Source organism: Lissotriton helveticus, chromosome 11 (genome assembly GCF_964261635.1).
Source record: "Lissotriton helveticus chromosome 11, aLisHel1.1, whole genome shotgun sequence".
Taxonomy (NCBI): domain Eukaryota; kingdom Metazoa; phylum Chordata; class Amphibia; order Caudata; family Salamandridae; genus Lissotriton; species Lissotriton helveticus.
In genome coordinates this window covers 32,819,168-32,838,055 of record NC_136072.1, presented here as the reverse complement: position 1 = coordinate 32,838,055, position 18,888 = coordinate 32,819,168, and the positions used below count along the sequence as shown (strand labels likewise).

The 18,888-nt window shown below is 46.8% G+C and overlaps 1 protein-coding gene across 1 annotated transcript in view; it reads right to left on the bottom strand.

Annotated features, from left to right (window-relative positions):
- Window positions 1–18,888, bottom strand: part of LOC144792796 (uncharacterized) — an 844,113-nt gene that overhangs the window by 406,617 nt on the left and 418,608 nt on the right. The window contains exon 42 of the mRNA XM_078667999.1: window positions 13,188–13,652. Coding sequence (XP_078524125.1) covers window positions 13,188–13,652 — 465 coding nt within the window. The remainder of the gene's footprint in view (window positions 1–13,187; window positions 13,653–18,888) is intronic.

The window sequence follows — 18,888 nt, the reverse complement described above, 5'->3', positions numbered from 1 at the left end:
ATGCTGAAGTGTCACTTGTTGTTATTGTTAAAATTCCTTATGTTGCATGTTCAGTTCCTGCTGCCAGGTCTGTGCTTCCAGTGACAGAATGCGTGGTCTCAACTGTCATCAGTTCTGTAATTGTTATTGTGGCTGTTGGAGAATACATTTTTATATGTATATATTTATCATCAATGTGACCAAGTTAAACTGTTCTTAAATAATATAGTTACTGAACCGCAGACTTGGGAGGGAATTACTGCTTTTCTGATGGGGAATTTTCTGGCCAAACCCCCCACTGCACCTCAAACCTGCTCTGCCCACAGTCTTAGGGCCTACACTAGGAGGAGCAACAGATTGAATCAAATAAGTTGCCATCAACGGGCTTCCACTCTTGGTAGCTGTGTAGTGTTGGTTTGACAGAAAACACCAGAATTCCACAAAAGGAGTTACAGCCATAACAAGTGACACCTAACCGTTGTCTAATGGCATTGAGACATCAACAACAGACACAACTGCAACAAGCACATCTCTTATCTAGCCCCACTTAGAATGTCACCAGGCACCCGATTGGATCTGGACATTTTTGTGCAATCCCCTCGTGTGCCAATAGGTGGCATTGTTTCACTCCTGGTGGCACAGTTGGTGACGTCTGCACTGCAAATAGGGGGCCTCATTTATGAGGCCTTGCGTCAGTTTTGCGCTTCCGATGCGTCACTTTTTGTGACGCATCGGCGGCGTAAAACATGCCTCCTGATGCGCACTATTTACAAAGTGACGCATCTAAGCAGATGCGTCACTTTGTAAACCCCTGCGCTACATTATACCTGCGTCAGGTATAATGTATGCAGAGGGGGCGTTCACCCGCAAAAAGCCTTGTAATAGTGACGCAGTGAAATCTTTGAGATTTCACTGCGTCACTTTTAGGACGCTGTTGCGTCAAAATCTTGCGCCTGCCTCACAGCAGGCGTAAGACTGACGCAGGCCCTTTCACATAAGGCTTTCCCCATGTGATAGGATGCATTGCTGGAGTTGCGTCACTTTTTTGACACACTCCAGCAATGCGTCACTTTTGCGCTTACAGATACGTCAGAAATACTGACGTATCTGTAACTCCTTGCGCCATGATGCGTCATACTGTAAATATGACGCATCATTGGTCTCGCAAGGAGGGCGCAGTGAAAAGTGACGCATCGCTGTTTTCACGCAGCGATGCGGCACTTTTAATAAATGAGGCCCTATATGTTTTGCCTATATAGGTGCCAATCCAGTGTACTCACCTCAGTTCTTGACTGATTTTTCGCACCAGAAGCATTGAGCTCTCCACCACCATTTTGTACTATCAAGCTAAAGGTAAGGAATCTGTGGCTAGATAGAGTTTCTACCAAATAAGGTGTTACTGAAAGTAAGTAACTTGTTCATCCGATAGGGACTTCTAGCCACAGGTTCCTTACCTTGGAATAGATCCCAAAGCAATCTCTCCCCGGAGGTGGGACTGCCGACAATTTAGACTAAGATATACTGGAGGACCTAACAAGCAAAGTGCCGTCTCATCAGATCTGACTGTCGATGTAGTAGGGTTTGGCAAATGTGTGCAGTGATGCCCATGTAGGTGCCTGATAGATGTCCCCACTGGTACTCCTCTAGCCAACGTAGTGGTCACAGTTGTAGCTCTGGTAGGGTGAGCTCTAAAGCCTTCAAGGGGCTGTTTCTTGGCCATTGCGTAGCAGATCTTACCATAAAGAATGATCCATCAAGAGATGGTTCTCTTTTGAGTTGCTTACCTTTTCTTTGCCACTGCAAATCCAAATATGACCCTTAATTCTTTGGCATGATCAATATAAAACAATAATGGTCTTTTTGGATTCAGACGGTGGAGTTTCTACTCTTCTTTAGAAAGATGAGAAGGGGGGAAAAGGGAGGCAGGGTGATGTTTTGCCCAACGTCAAAAGGTATGACCACCTTTAGAAAAAAGGATGCTCAAGTTCTAAGAACCAGTTTGTCTGGGAAGGATGAAGTGTGGGAAGGGTCAATAGAAAGTTCTTGTAATTTGCCAGCCCTCCAGGAAGATGCCACAAGGAAAATAGTATTGATGGTTAGGAGCCGTAAAGGGCAGCTATGCATCGGCTCAAACAGAGAAAACATGAGGAAGTTGAGAAACAAATTCAAGTCCCATTTGGGCATAATGCATGGGACGAAACATATAAGGTTGATCCGTCAACTGTAGGAAAGCAGAAATAGGGGACAGAGGAACAAGTTACTTACCTTCGGTAACGCTTTTTCTGGTAGATACAGTATCTGCCTGTGGATTCCTTACCTTGTGAATATCCCCTTGCGTCAGCAACATTCGGAAATTCTTTTTCGTAGCCTCGCGCCGACGTGGACTTGGACGTCATAAAGACACGGCATCGCACGCGACTCCGCTGACGTCACCGACGCCTATAATAGGCCCACGCCGGCGTGATGACATCAGTTCCACCCATTTTTCCGTGCCTTCAAGGCACACGAACGGACCAATGACAGTAGAAATGTACATAGTATACACAATACACGATAGTCAAAGTAACACACACAGTGTGAAGCCAATGTAAGCAAACATTTGAAATAACACATTTTCTTTGACCATACAACAAACACAATACAGATATTCTGGTATAGAGGAGTGGACAACGGGGAGGCGGGTGGGTCAGTGAGGAATCCACAGGCAGATACTGTATCTACCAGAAAAAGCATTACCGAAGGTAAGTAACTTGTTCTTCTGATAGATACGTCTGCCAGTGGATTCCTCACCTTGTGAATAGAGTCCAATAGCAGTCCCCAATCCCGGAGGAGGGTGTCCACCCTGCTATACCAGGAAATCCTGGAGGAGAGAGCGCGCAAAGTGGCCGTCCCTCCTCACCTCGGTATCCAGGCAGTAATGCCTCGCGAAAGTGTGGAGGGAGGACCAAGTTGCGGCCCTACAAATATCCTCTACAGGAACACCTCTAGACAAAGCCGAGGTTGACAACTTAGCTCTTGTAGAATGAGCCCTTATGCACTCTGGAGGATCCTTACCAGCAAAAGAGTAGCAGATCTTTATACAGAGGATGATCCATCTTGAAATAGTTCTTTTATGAACCGCTCTTCCTTTTTTGCAGTCAGAAAAACCAACGAAGAGCTGGTCATCCACACAGCAGTCTCTAGTTCTGTCCAGGTAGAAGCACACCGCCCTCCTAGGGCCCAGACGGTGTAACCTCTCCTCCTCCTTGGAAGGGTGGGGAAGAGGATAAAAGGTAGGGAGGGTAATGGATTGACCAAGGTGGAAGGGAGTCACCACCTTAGGGAGAAAAGCAGCCCTGGTCCTAAGAACCATTCGATCAGCATGAATGGTCAAGAATGGGGGCTTGGAACTAAGAGCTTGAAGCTCACTTATCCTCCTTGCCGAGGTAATAGCAACCAGGAAGACTGTTTTAAAAGTCAAAAGCCTCATAGTACACTTGTAAGGGAGCACCCATCAAGTACGTTAAGACAATATTTAAGTCCCACTGAGGCACAATAAAGGGAGTAGGAGGGAATTTATTAATGAGACCCTTCAAAAATCTTAAAACTAAAGGAGATTTGAAAAGAGACGGCTGGTCCGGCAAACACAGAAACGCGGACAAAGCCGAGAGATAACCCTTGACTGTGGCAACAGCAAGTCCTTGCTGCACCAAAAAGAGAGCAAACTGGAGAACATCAGATAAATGGGCTTTCAAAGGGTCAACAGATTTCTCCCGACACCAGGTGACAAATCTAGACCATCTATATGAATAGATGGACTTAGTGGAGTCACGTCTAGCTGAAAGAATGACATCCACCACATCTTGTGGGAGAGAAAAAGAATTCAAGTTGCCCCGTTCAATCTCCAGGCATGAAGATGTAATGTCTGGAGGTGGGGGTGTGGAACCTGCCCCTCCATCTGAGAGGGGAGGTCTGCCCTGTGAGGGAGATGGAGCGGCGGGTGAGAGGAGAGGTGGAGAAGATCTGTATACCACACCCTTCTTGGCCAATCCGGGGCGACCAATATGACTTGGTCCCGGTCTTGGCGAATCTTCCTCAGAACCCGAGGAATCAAAGATATGGGAGGAAAAGCGTAAAGGAGTTGTCTTCCCCAACTCAACTGAAACGCGTCCCCCAAGGCTCCTTGCATCGGATACTGTAGACTGCAGAATGACGGGCAGTGAGCATTCTCGCGAGAGACAAACAGGTCCACCCGAGGAGTCCCCCACGTCCGAAAGACGTGACAAACCACCTCCGGGTGAAGCCTACACTCGTGGTCGGCTGATAACTGCTGACTGAGACTGTCTGCACGCACGTTCAGAACTCCGGCCAGATGATTTGCCATCAGACAAATCTGATGGTCCTGAACCCAGGACCAGAGACGCAGAGCCTCTCTGTAGAGCCACTGCGACCCCACTCCTCCCTACTTGTTGATATACCACATCGCTGTCGTGTTGTCTGTCAGGACTTGGACCGACCGACCGCGAAGGGAAGGGAGGAAGGCCTTGAGCGCCAAACGTATCGCCCGCAATTCCAGAAGGTTGATGTGAAGCAACCTTTCCTCTGGAGACTAAAGACGCTTGACCTCCAGGTCCCCCAGATGAGCACCCCACCCTAGAGTGGATGCATCCGTTATTACTGTGGCCACCGGAGGAGGCAGCTGAAAAGGCTTCCCCTGAGACAGGTTGCCTTCCAGGCCCACCAAGACAGATCCGCAGCAGCTTCTCTGGAGATCCTCACCGACTCCCTGAGATCTCCGTTGTGTTGAAACCACTGTCTGCGGAGGCACCACTGGAGTGCCCTCATGTGCCAGTGTGCATGGTTGACCAACAGAATGCAGGAAGCCATCAGATCGAGCAGACGAGGGACCTTCAGGACTGGAACGACCGCTCCATTGTAAAATAAAGGAATCATTTCCTGTATGTCGCGAATCCTTTGAGGAGGAGGGAATGCACGACATACAGTTGTGTCCAGTACAGCACCTATGAAAAGGATGCGCTGGGAGGGCACCAGGTGAGACTTGGGTACATTTATCGAAAAACCCAACCTGTACAACAACTGGGTTGTCACTTGCAGATGTTGGAGCACTCTCTCTGACGACTCTGCTTTGATCAGCCAGTCGCCCAAATAGGGGAATACTGGAACCCCCGACCTTCTGAGATGTGCTGCCACCAGCGTCATCACCTTGGTAAAGACTCGAGGCGCAGTAGTAATTCCAAAAGGAAGGACCGCAAACTGATAGTGTTGCCATCCCACCGTAAAACGGAGATACTTCCTGTGCGACTTCAGGATTGGGATGTGAAAGTACGCATCCTGCAAGTCGAGCGACACCATCCAGTCTTCTTCCAGCAGCACTTGAATAACCTGAGCAAGGGTGAGCATCTTGAATTTCTCTTGTTTTAGATAGAGATTCAAGATCCTGAGATCCAGGATTGGACGAAGTCTGCCATCCTTCTTGGGAATCAGGAAATACCGGGAGTAGCATCCCAGACCCCTTTCCTGCTCTGGGACCACCTCTATCGCACCCTTTCTTAATAGAGTCTGAACCTCCTCCTGCAGAAGTAACAGGTGTTCCTCCGTGCAAAAACCTTGGCAAGGAGGGTAATTGGGAGGGAATTCCCGAAAGGGAAGGGCATACCCATTTTCTATGAGATTGAGAACCCAAAGATCTGATGGAACAGATTCCAAATCCCGTAGAAAATGGGTAAGTCGACCCCCCACCGGACCCACATGATCCTGAATGGCAGATCTATGGCTGCTTTTCTGTGGCTGGAGGGTTGGAGGAGGTGGAGGAGGAAGAGGCCTGACGTCCACGAGGACGCGCTCTTTGCTTTCCCCTGTAAGATCTGTACATGGAATTTTGCTGCTGCTGTTGTTGTTGCTGCTTCTGACCTTGTCGGTAATTCCGAAAGGAAGAGCGACCAAAACCCCTGAATCTCCTGGCCGAAGAACCTCTGATCTGGAGACCTAAAGATTTAGCAGTCGCCCTACTGTCTTTAAATCTCTCCAAGGCCGTATCAGCTTTTTTTCCAAAGAGACCAGATCCATCAAACGGCAGATCCAGCAAAGCCGCCTGAACATCTGCCGAAAAGTCTGAAGATTTCAGCCAAGCTGATCTTCTAGTGGCAACCGCAGTGCCCATGATACGTGCCACCGAGTCCGCAGTGTCCAGACCACTCTGTATCACTTGGCGTGCCGCAGCCTGTGCATCTGATATTACCTCCTCAAAATCCTTCCTGTTGGCATCAGGAATCTTAGGAGCTAAAGTACGCATAGTATCCATAAGGGCATGCACATACCTCCCCATCAGGCAAGTGGCATTAGTTGACTTCAACGCCATACTTGCAGAGGAGAAGGTCTTTTTAGCCACCTGATCCTGTTTCTTTGCCTCCTTATCACCGGGGACCTGGGGAAAGGCACTCACATTCTTTTTGGAACAGGCTGCTTGTATGACTAGACTCTCTGGTGATGGATGAGACGTCAAAAAAGCAGGGTCTTGAGGTGCAACTCTGTACCTTCTCTCCACACTCTTGGATACCGCAGGAGCTGACAGTGGTTTTTTCCACAACTCCAAAATGGGTTCCGTTAAGGCATCATTAAACGGAAGCAATGGTTCTACCACAGAGCTAGGCGAATGCAAAACTTCTGTAAAGAGATTGGACTTAAACTCCACTGTTGGCAATGTCAATTGTAGAAGTTCCGCCGCCTTCCTCATCACTACATGATAAGGCTGGACGTCCTTAGAAGGTGTATCGGAGCCTGATGGCAACTCCCACTCTGGAGAGAAATCCAGGCTACAAGCATCAGCCAGTTCCTCAAAACAGTCCTCCTCCAGTTTACCCTCCTCCATATCAGGGTGTGACTCTATATACCTTTGCTCTTCCAAAAGGCGTTGTGCTTCCCTTCGGGACCTCTCCTTTACACGCCTCTCAGCCGGATCCACCAACGGCTCTGACGGAGCCGGGATCGACGTCGGTACCGAATCCGATGGCTCAGTGGGATGCCCTCGAGGTCGATCTGGAGCGGGCGACGACTTTGGCAGAGCCGGATATTGCCATGGCGGCGTCGGAGCATGAATGGAGCAACGAGGATAGGAGTGTTGGACTCCTAAATTGAAGGCCAGAGGAACCATGGGACCCAAAGGTGCGCCAGAGGGGTACAACGCCCTTGAAAAGACACCATACATAGCGTTCAAAAACGCAGATGGGTCCTGGCCTGGGGCTGGAAAGGGTGGCTGGAAACCCTCAGGCTGGTCTTGTTGAGGGTTCGGATTCGGCTCTTCGACAGGCGCAGAATCCACATCCATCTGAACCTCTTCCTCATCTCGGGCTGAAGACGGATTCGAAGCTGGAGTCGGCGACTGTACCCGCTACTTCGAAGACGAGGCCTCACCTTCATGATACGAGACATCCAGCGTAGCCACCTTAGAACATACCTTCTTCGGTGACCTCGACCTCGAGCCCGACTCCCTACCAGAACGAAGTCGAGACTCATGCCTCTTCTTCTTATGCTTCCTTCTCGACTTCGAAGCATGGTCTGAAGCGGAACTCGAAGACTACTCCTCTCGAGATCCGGATCTTGACTTCGACCTCGACCTCGACCTCGCCCTTCGAGAACGAGACCTCGAAGATTTTCCTATCCCAGCCTTCAGCTTCGCTACCAGGAGTTTGGTCTCTCTTTCCCTCAGGGCCTTCGGGTTCATATTCCAACAAGATGAACATCCATCCACATCGTGATCAGAGCTCAAACACCAAATGCAGTCCTCGTGCGGGTCAGTTATGGACATCATTTTCCCGCACTCCCTGCAGGGCTTGAAGCCGGTCTTCTTTGTTAACATTGTGAAGAGACAAGAAACAAAGAAGCAGAAAGCGGCAACAATAAGGCAACAGAGTACCAGTTGGCTACTGAGATTCCCGAAACCGTTAGCGTTGACGACGCAGAAAAAAGGGAACTGATGTCATCATGCCGGCGTGGGCCTATTATAGGCGTCGGTGACGTCAGCGGAGTCGCGTGCGATGCCGTGTCTCTATGACGTCCAAGTCCACGTCGGCGCGAGGCTACGAAAAAGAATTTCCGAATGTTGCTGACGCAAGGGGATATTCACAAGGTGAGGAATCTACTGGCAAATGTATCTATCAGAAATTCTTTGACTGTGCCCAAAGCACAGCCTTGCTGGGCCAGTGAAAGAACAAAAAGGAGAACGTCATAGAACAGTGCAGATAGAGGAGCAACTGATTTGGAGATACACCAAGCCACAGTGCTGTCCCATTGGCAGGCATGGATGGGTTTGGTAGAAGAATGTCTGGCTGCTAGAATGGCCTCACATAATTTGGGAGGGAGATCAAAAACCCTCAATTGTTTCCGCTCAATCTCCATGCATGACGGTGAAGTGTGGATAGTTTCAGGTGCAGCACCCTGTCCTGTTACTGCAACACTGACCATACACCTTCTTGAATATGACAAACAGATTTAACGAAGGTCGTCCCAACTCTTGATAGAGACCTTACACCACCTCTGGATGAAGACTCCATTTGTGATCAGCTAGGCATCAATGGCCGAGTTAGTCTACTTTAGTGTTCAGAGAGCACGCCAGATGTTGAACCACAAAGAAATCCCCTGAGGTTCATGCCATGTCCAGAGACACAGACCCTATTGCATAGAGTCCAAGACCACAACCACCCACCCTAATTTTAGCAATACCACATAGCGTTGGTTTTATCCGTAAACACCTGAACTAGCCTGTCCATAAAGGAAGGTAAAAAGGTTTTCAATGCCAGTCGGCTCGCTCTCAGTTGAGACTGATGAAGAGGTGAGACTCTGCTAGGGGCCAAGGTCTCTGATCTCCACCTCTCACAAATGGCTGCCCCAACCCAGAAGTGACGCAACTTTCACCACTGTCAGCTCTGGGTAGGGAAGAGAGAGACGTCTGCTGTTGACCCAATCACAGTTCATGAGCCACCACTGCAGGTCTTTTGCAGTTTACTCTGATATCTAGACCAGATCAGAGATTCCCCTGATGCATTGCTGACTGGGGTTTCAAGTTCCACTGCAATCCTTGCATATACCAATGGTAATCGTTTATCAACAGGATGCAGGAAGCGATGAGGCCCAGCAGCCTCAATCAATCAACAACATTCATGTTTTTTGGTCCCGTATCCGGCCCGCGCTCCATCGTGGTCAGCCTGAACTCTTGACTTTGTCCCAGTGCAGTGCAACCAATTAACTCTTTAGGTGCTATTTGCTTCTAAGTCCTATATTTGCATTTATTTTTTAGCAATTCATAGTTTGACTTCCACTGATTGGATTGTTGTCCTATTTTATTTATGGAATTAGGTCCTATTTTCCTAAACTGTTTAAGTGTTGCACAAATCCATACTAATATTATAAAGAGAGAGCCCAAACCTTTGAGGCGGGTAATCTCAGTAACCACAGCACCAATCACAACACCCAATACAGCGTTGGAAAGGGCAGTTGCAGCAGAAGGACATAGGGTATGCAGACGGATAAAAAAATGTATAAAAAAAATTGCAAAAAATCCTTACTATCCATCCATACTAATATTATAAAGAGAGAGCCCAAAGCTTTAAGGCGGGTAATCTCAGTAACCACAGTACCAATCACAACACCCAATACAGCATTGGAAAGGGCAGTTGCAGCAGAAGGACATAGGCTATGCAGACGGATAAAAAAATGTATAAACAAATTTGCAAAAAATACATACTATCCATACTAATATTATAAAGAGAGAGCCCAAAGCTTTGAGGCGGGTAATCTCAGTAACCACAGCACCAATCACAACACCCAATACAGCGTTGGAAAGGGCAGTTGCAGCAGAAGGACATAGGCTATGCAGACAGATAAAAAAATGTATAAAAAAAATTGCAAAAAATCCATACTATCCATACTAATATTATAAAGAGAGAGCCCAAACCTTTGAGGCGGGTAATCTCAGTAACCACAGCACCAATCACAACACCCAATACAGCATTGCAAAGGGCAGTTGCAGCAGAAGGACATAGGCTATGCAGATGGATAAAAAAATGTATTAAAAAAATTGCAAGAAATCCATACTATACTATCCATATCCATACTAATATTATAAAGAGAGAGCCCAAACCTTTGAGGCGGGTAATCTCAGTAACCACAGCACCAATCACAACACCCAATACAGCGTTGGAAAGGGCAGTTGCAGCAGAAGGACATAGGCTATGCAGACGGATAAAAAAATGTATTAAGAAAATTGCAAAAAATCCATACTATCCATACTAATATTATAAAGAGAGAGCCCAAAACTTTGAGGCGGGTAATCTCAATAACCACAGCACCAATTCCAACACCCATTACAGCGTTGGAAAGGGCAGTTGCAGCAGAAGGACATAGGCTATGCAGATGGATAAAAAAATGTATTAAAAAAATTGCAAAAAATCCATACTATACTATCCATATCCATACTAATATTATAAAGAGAGAGCCCAAACCTTTGAGACGGGTAATCTCAGTAACCACAGCACCAATCACAACACCCAATACAGCGTTGGAAAGGGCAGTTGCAGCAGAAGGACATAGGCTATGCAGACGGATAAAACAATTTATTAAAAAATTGCAAAAAATCCATACTATACTATCCATACTAATATTATAAAGAGAGAGCCCAAACCTTTCAGGCGGGTAATCTCAGTAACCACAGCACCAATCACAACACCCAATACAGCGTTGGAAAGGGCAGTTGCAGCAGAAGGACATAGGCTATGCCGACGGATAAAAAAATGTATTAAGAAAATTGCAAAAAATCCATACTATCCATACTAATATTATAAAGAGAGAGCCCAAAACTTTGAGGCGGGTAATCTCAATAACCACAGCACCAATTCCAACACCCAATACAGCGGTGGAAAGGGCAGTTGCAGCAGAAGGACATAGGCTATGCAGACGGATAAAAAAATGTATAACAAAATTGCAAAAAATCCATACTATGCTATCCATGCTAATATTATAAAGAGAGAGCCCAAAACGTTGAGGCAGGTAATCTCAGTAACCACAGCACCAATCACAACACCCAACACAGCGTTGGAAAGGGCAGTTGAAGCAGAAGGACATAGGCTATGCAGACGGATAACATTTTTTATAAAAATTTATAAAATAAATTGCAAAAAATCCATACTATACTAACCATACTAATATTATAAAGAGAGAGCCCAAACCTTTGAGGCAGGTAATCTCAGTAACCACAGCACTAATCACAACACCCAATACAGCGTTGGAAAGAGCAGTTGCAGCAGAAGGACATAGGCTATGCAGACGGCCACCATATACATTTAAAAGGTAAGAGAACCGTGCCAGCAAAGTAGTCCCTTGTGGGCGTGTCTGCGTTCTGATGTGGGCGTGACAAACGCTGGGGGCGTGTGGTACGTTCCGCCCTTCATGCCATGTGAGTCGTAATTGTGCCGCATCAAGGGGCACGCTGGGGGCGTGACACGCTGGGGCCGTGACAAACGCTGTGGGCGTGTGTCCGCGCTGTGGGTGTGTGTCCTCCCTTCATGCAATGTGAAGTGCCAATTGCGCCGCATCAAGGGGCACACTGGGGGCGTGACAAACGCTGGGGGCATGAATGAATGAATGAATGAGTACAGATTTGTATAGCGCTGGCTACCCGGGGGCATACCAGCGCTTTAGACCCAACTCAGACAAATCACTCAGCAGAACAGGAAGGTCTTCAGCCGCTTTCTAAACTGTAAATGATTAGGCTCAAGCCTAAGCATGTGCTACGTTCCGCACTTCATGCCATCTGGGTCATACATTAATTAGATCGGCTGCTGTGGCCGTGTGCTGGGGGCGTCACAAATGCGTCCACCTCGAAGTGTGGTAAGTAACCATTCGCAAGACTCCCTTGGGGGACTGCCCGTTGTCTCACACATACTGGGGGTGCCGAATGCAGTGTGTGCCTTGGCCTGGGTGCATCTGAAAGGGCCGAACGCAGTGTGTGGCTTGGCCTGGGTGCGTCTATAAAGCACTCAGGGCCGAAGAGCGTCCGTGTGGGTCATAAAAAAATAAGAACTGCGGGAAACAATCATTCAAGACTCACACAATTCTAATTGTTAGACGGTCGCCGCTGGCCCTCAAGCGGGGGCACACGCGACTGAGCGTGTCTGCGGGGACAATTACTGCAGCCTATCATGCGCGCTGTTACTGAACTATCACATTAAACCAAATTACACGCGCCTGCTAACATCAGCCAGGATTGTAGCCGGGCTCAGGCGGCGTTTCACTACACTAATTACATGCGCCTGCTAACATGAATCAGGGCTGCAGCTAGGCCTCAAGCGGGGGGACACGCGCCTGCTAACATCAACTAGGGATGCAGCTGGGACTCAAGCGGGGAACAAGCGAATGACCGTATCTGAATACACACATTCTATTTCATACCCGGACAACGTCGGGACGGGCTGCTAGTTGCTATTAAAGTTAAGCCTGACTACGCTGAACCAAGTTACCAGAAGGTGAGCCCAGGATAGTTTATGTTGTGTAGTGACGTACCCACTCTAGGATTTGACTCCTGCTTGGACAGGGTGCATACCTATGCCAACCAGAAACCCAATTTCTAACATATATCCACGAACTTTAGTTTCTGGCTCAAGTGTGAAGCTGTTGTAACAAACCATAGTCTTTGGGGATTAATATTTTTACTGCATGGTCAGACAACTATAGGCTGTCACCGGTTATGCCACTAATACTTTTTCATTGTGTCCATCGTTAGCAAACGTAACGGATGCAGCAATCCAATACATGGATTAGAGTCATAAAAAAGCCTGTGATGGTTGGATCTCTCCTATTTTATCTGAACACTGTCTGAAGGCTTGCTAAATGCCATAAAAAGGATTTGACAATAAGAGACCTATTTAAGACACTGTAATTGAACCCATATACAGGTATGCAGATCTGCTGCGTCAATAATTGCCAATTTTGAATCATGCTTATGGCAAGGACTCACTGTCCCATCTGTGTGGGCTTCTGCATTCAGTATGAGCAAGAGTCCTCCTCTCCTGTGATAGGCAATTACACTCAATCTGACAATCTTCTCCAATAATTCCCTAAATTAACTCAAATTCTAAGCTTTACATTTTTCAATGTTAAGAAATAAAATAACCAACATATATCTATGATGAAAGTGGGAAAACTGTGTGCATACATACCACTTGTTGCCTCATGTGTTGCTCTAGATGATTCAGTAATGGTGGATGACGATGTTCTAGATACTGTGCTTGTTACAATAGCTTCCGAAGTTAAATTGGTTTGTTCTGTGGATTTAGCAAATGTTACTTGCCCAACAGTAGAAGGGGTCATGTTAGTTTGATCTGAAGGTATTGAGAGTGAGGACGTGGTTGTGTGCAGTGTTGAGCCTGTTGCTACTGGCACTGCTGCTGTGTACATTGTGCTCTTCTCAGTGGAGACGGCTTTGGTCACCTGAGTTGAGGATGTGCTAGCTGTGGATCCCACTGCTGTTGAGCTCTCACTGCCTTTAAACAATGCTGAAGTGACACTTGTTGTTATTGTTGGAATTCCTTCTGTTGCATTTCCAGTTCCTACTGCCAGGTCTGTGGTCACAATTGCAGAATGTGTGGTCTCATCTGTGAACACCTGTGTGGTTGTTATCAGTGCTGTTGGAGGAAGACAGTAGGCTGTAAGAGTATGCTTTTCATACATTCAGCAGAAATTTCCACCAGATATGTAGATATTAAAATATGTTTACTGATAAATGTCACAAAATGAGGGTACAGGACGTAACTGCCCAACAAGTGAACCAATTTTATAATGGCCTTTGTGTTATAAAGTTGCATCTAGCTTTATGGAGGCATCATGGTACCTTCGTTTTTTTTGTATTTAGTAATTAGTCTCTTGCGTTCTCTTTAATGATGGCCTCTTTCTGGGCTTCTGCATTCAATATTTACTATTTATCGTCTTTTGGGGTTTTGCTTTACATGCAGATTGTATGATTAACATTTGGTCGTATCAACCTTTCCTGCGATAGGCCACGTCCAGGTTCTGCCAATCGTCTCAAATAATTCAGTACCATCACTTACATTTTAAGTTGTACATTTGTTTCAATTTAGTAAGAAGAAGGTAATATCTATTGTATAGGTGACAAAACTGAAAACATGCATACCACTTGTTGTGTCATGTGTTGCTCTTGGCCTTTAGAGCCACAAGGAGCTTTGGCACATGCTATATTAGGCAGAGGCTTAGGGGTCCATTAGGATGGCGGGCAGACTTTGTCCTCCCACCATCCTCCGGTGGAATGGGACCGCTCCCCATAGGTGTGGGGGTCCCGTTACAGAGATTAGGATGCACCCACCACACTGGCGGGCGCATCCTGCATTCCTGACATTGCGGCGGGCGGTGCACTCAGCACCGCCCGCCACAATGCCAGGAAGGCATGTCGTGCACTTCCATGCGCGGTGCCTGCCATGTTGTGCATGGAACTGCCATGTGCACCCCCACCCTGCCGGAGTCCCTGGGGGCCCGCAACAGGCCCCCGCAGGCAGACTCCGCATGCCTTTGCCGCCACGGAAAGGCATGTCCCAGCACACATCCTAATATGGCTGTCGGTGTCTAACAGACACCGCCACCATAATAAATCCTTTTCCGCCCAGTAGACTTGTCGACCGGGCGGAAAAAGGTGGACGGTCTTACCATCCGCCGCGGACCCCCCAGCCATTGTAATAAGGCAGGGAATCTTTGCTGAGAGGATGGCGGGTGACTACCGCCGTCCCTGCAGGGGCAATCTGCCCGCCATCTTAATGTGGCCTTAGTCTCTATCATCTGGAGCAAACCCTGAGATCCAATCACCTGCGACACCTTCGTGTCCTGCGATATTTCAAAACCCGACAGGGCGGCAGGTCCTTCCCAGTAAGGATCGTGAAAATCTGGAATGCACTGCCTGCCGACATGTGCCACATCGAGACAGAACAGGAGTTTAGGAAGGCCTTAAAAAACATGGCTCTTTTCTCAGGTGTAGTCTCCTGGCCGGTCTTTTTGTTAGTCTGTCACAGGAGCCGGTAGCTGCGCGCTCTACTAATGACTATTGATTGATAGATGATGCAGTAAAGGTGACTATTGATGTTTTAGATGCTGTGCTTGTTAATATTACATTTGCAGTCGAACATGTAATTTTGTTTAAGCATGGGCGGATTTTGCGAATTGGCAATCCGCGAAATTGCGTATTTACGGATTCGCAATCCGCAAAATCCGCAAACTCTCGCGAATTTTGCGGATTCCTTTTTTTTGTGTTCGCAAGTGTTTCTGCCATTTCGCAAGGATTTTTTACCAGTTCGCAAACGCGAACTTACTTGTTGGGTAGCAACGGTCGCGACCATGTTATTTCTACGTCTTTTTCATCACAGCACCCTCTGTTTCACCACTGCCACCCTCTGTTTCACCACTGCCACCCTCTGGCTCACCCATGCCACCCTCTGGCTCACCCATGCCACCCTCTAGTTCATCACTGTAGATTATAGGGAGAGGTGTGGCGCCGCGGCCAGGGCGACTGACGCTGGAATCTGGGAATCACGGTTCGATCCCCGGCTCCGGCGGCAGGTTAGCCCAGCACCATGCGACTCTGGGCAATAGCTTGCTTAATCTTCCCGACGGCCCCCAGCGCCTAGAGACCCTAACGGGTGATTGTGCGCTATACAAATGTGGATTATTATTATTATTATGGGGGGAAAAGCACACCTGCCCTGCCTCCACTGACATGAATGAATTAGGGGCTGATTAATGTGTCACTGAATTTGAACTTCCAGGCTGGCACCTGCTTTCTTATCTGTAATTGCTTTCTGTTGCAGTGTAATTTTTTTAACAGGACCTTTGTTGTATACTTGTAGCTATTCTCTGAGCCTGCTGTGAGGGTCAGAGCAGGGTCATAGAATAGTTGCAAGTAGGCAACTGAACTCTGAAGGGGCCCCTCAGGAAGCACTACAGGGAATGGTTACTAATGATAAGATTGAACTTTTGCACCTGCTGAGTGCTTTCAGTTTTGCAAAAATCCAAATATTTAGCAGCATCCACAAAAAGTAATCCTTCCAGGCACTACAGAGAATGGTTACTAATGATAAGATTGAACTTTTGCACCTGCTGAGTGCTTTCAGTTTTGCAAAAATCCAAATATCCAGCAGCATCCACAAAAAGTAATCCTTCCAGGTCAAGATCAAAATCAAAGTGACCAGCACATGAAGAAAGCATTGGGAGGAGCCTGCTGGACAGGAACAGGAAGTTGGAGACTGTGGGGCACTTCCTTCCTCCCACCCCCCCCCAAAATGGACTCCTTGCAAAAAAAAGTGCAGGCAAATGTCAACCTGAGGAGTTATTCTGATAAAAATCATAATTTTCAAGGTTTATTATGCTGCCTGCTGGTGGATTTCTTGTACGAAATTGTAAATTTTGCAATCTCGCAATTGCGAGATTGTCGCTGCCCGCCGCATCTACGTGTTCGCAAGTGTTTACTCCCGCAAAATTGTATAGTATTCTAGTTGGCAAGTGCGACCAAGCAAAAAATCCGCTTCGCACGGATTTACGAATTTCCGGCAAGTTCGGGAGAGTTCGCGGATTGCGAATTTGATGAAAATCCGCAAAATCCGCGAGCGGAATGGATTTTACGCCCATGCTTAATTTTGTTACATTGGTTTGGTCTGCAAGTTTAGCAGGCGTCACCTACACAACAATGAAGGGGCTGTGCTTCTTGATGAGGAAGAAGGTAAAATTGTTTGATCTATAGGTGTAGAGAGCGAGGATGTGGTTGGATGCAGTGTTGAGCTTGTTGCTATTGACACTGCTTCTGTGCACTGGTTGCTCATGTTAGTGGAGAAGGCTTTGTTCACCGCAGCTGAGGATGAACTTGCTGCGAATGTCAGTGTTCTTCAGCTCTCACTACCTTTAAACAATGCTGAAGTGTCACTTGTTGTTATTGTTAAAATTCCTTCTGTTGCATGTTCAGTTCCTACTGCCAGGTCTGTGCTTCCAGTGACAGTAGGCGTGGTCTCAACTGTCATCAGTTCTGTAATTGTTATCATGTCTGTTGGAGAATACATTATTATATATATATTTATCATCAATGTCACCAAGTTAAACTGTTCTTAAATAATATAGTTACTGAACCGCAGAATTGGGAGGGAATTACTGCTTCACCTTGTCCAACCACATGTTGGGTACAGGATGAATATCTTCTAGCACTAAAGCCCATGGCATCATCATCAACTAATCCCTGCTGTGAGAAGTAACCAATACTGTGCTAGTAGCAAAGTCACAGATCAGAAGTCACCCACAACATCACTATTGTGAATACTGGATATACTGCTGCTCACGTGAGCCCAATTGATGATGCATATCTCCAATTATGGTTCTTGCATATCCTGGGTAACTTTTAAAATGTCCCTAATGTTTTTTAAATTGGAAGCCGAGGGATACTTCTTTTATTTCTGTTCTTGTATTTCTTGAAACGCCTAGTAATAATTGTGTGTAAGGTTCAACTTTTCTGATGAGGAATTATCTGGCCAAACCCCCCACTGCACCTCAAACTTGCTCTGCCCACAGTCTTAGGGCCTACACTAGGAGCAGCAACAGATCGAATCGAATACGTTGCCATCTACGGGCTTCTATTCTTGGTAGCTGTGTAGTGTTGCTTTGACAGGAAAGACCAGAATTCCACAAAAGGAGTTACAGCCATAACAAGTGACACCTAACTGTTGTCTAATTGCATTGATACCTCAACAACAGACACAACTGCAACAAGCACATCTCCTATCTAGCCCCACTTAGAATGTCACCAGGCACCTGATTGGATCTGGACATTTTTTGTGCAATCCCCTTGTGCGCCAATAAGTGGCATTGTTTCACTCCTGGTGGCTTGGCATAGTTGGTGACGTCTGCACAGCAAATTATGGGTTTTGCCTATATAGGTGCCAATCCAGTGAACTCACCTCAGTTCTTGACTGATTTATCGCACCAGAAGCATTGAGCTCTCCACCACCATTTTGTACTATCAAGCTAAAGGTAAGGAATCTGTGACTAGATAGAGTTTCTACTAGGTAAGGTGTTACTGAAGGTAAGTAACGTATTCATATGATGGGGACTTTTAGCCACAGGTTCCTTACCTTGGAATAGATCCCAAAGCAATCTCTCCCCGGAGGTGGGACTGCGGACTATTTTAGACTAAGATATCCTGGAGGACCAAACCCTCAAAGTGCCCGTCTCATCAGACCTGACTGTCGATGTAGTAGAGTTTGACTAATGTGTGCAGTGATGCCCATGTAGATGCCTGATAGATGTCCCCACTGGGACTCCTCTAGCCAACGTAGTGGTCGCAGCTGTAGCTCTGGTAGAGTGAGCTCTTAAGCATTCAGGGGGTTGTTTCTTGGTCATTGCCTAGCAGATCTTACTATAAAGAATGATCCATCAAGAGATGGTTCTCTTTTGAGTTGCCTTCCTTTTCTTTGCCACTGTAAATCCAAATAAGGCCCCCTAATTCTTTGGTATGATCAATATAAAACAAATATGGTATTTTTGGATTCAGACGGTTGAGTCTCTCCTCTTCTTCAGAAAGATGAGGAGGGGGAAAAGGGAGGCAGGTTGATGTTTTGTCTAAAGTCTAAAGGTATGACCACCTTTAGAAAAAAGGATGCTCAAGTTCTAAAAAACAGTTTGTCTGGGAAGAATGAAGTGTAGGAAGGGTCAATAGAAAGTTCTTGTAATTTGCCAGCCCTCCTGGCAGATGCCACAAGGAAAATAGTTTTTATGGTTAGGAGCCATAAAGGGCAGCCTTGCATCGGCTCAAACAAAGAAAACATGAGGAAGTTGATAACTAAATTCAAGTCCCATTGGGGCATAATGCATCGGACAAAA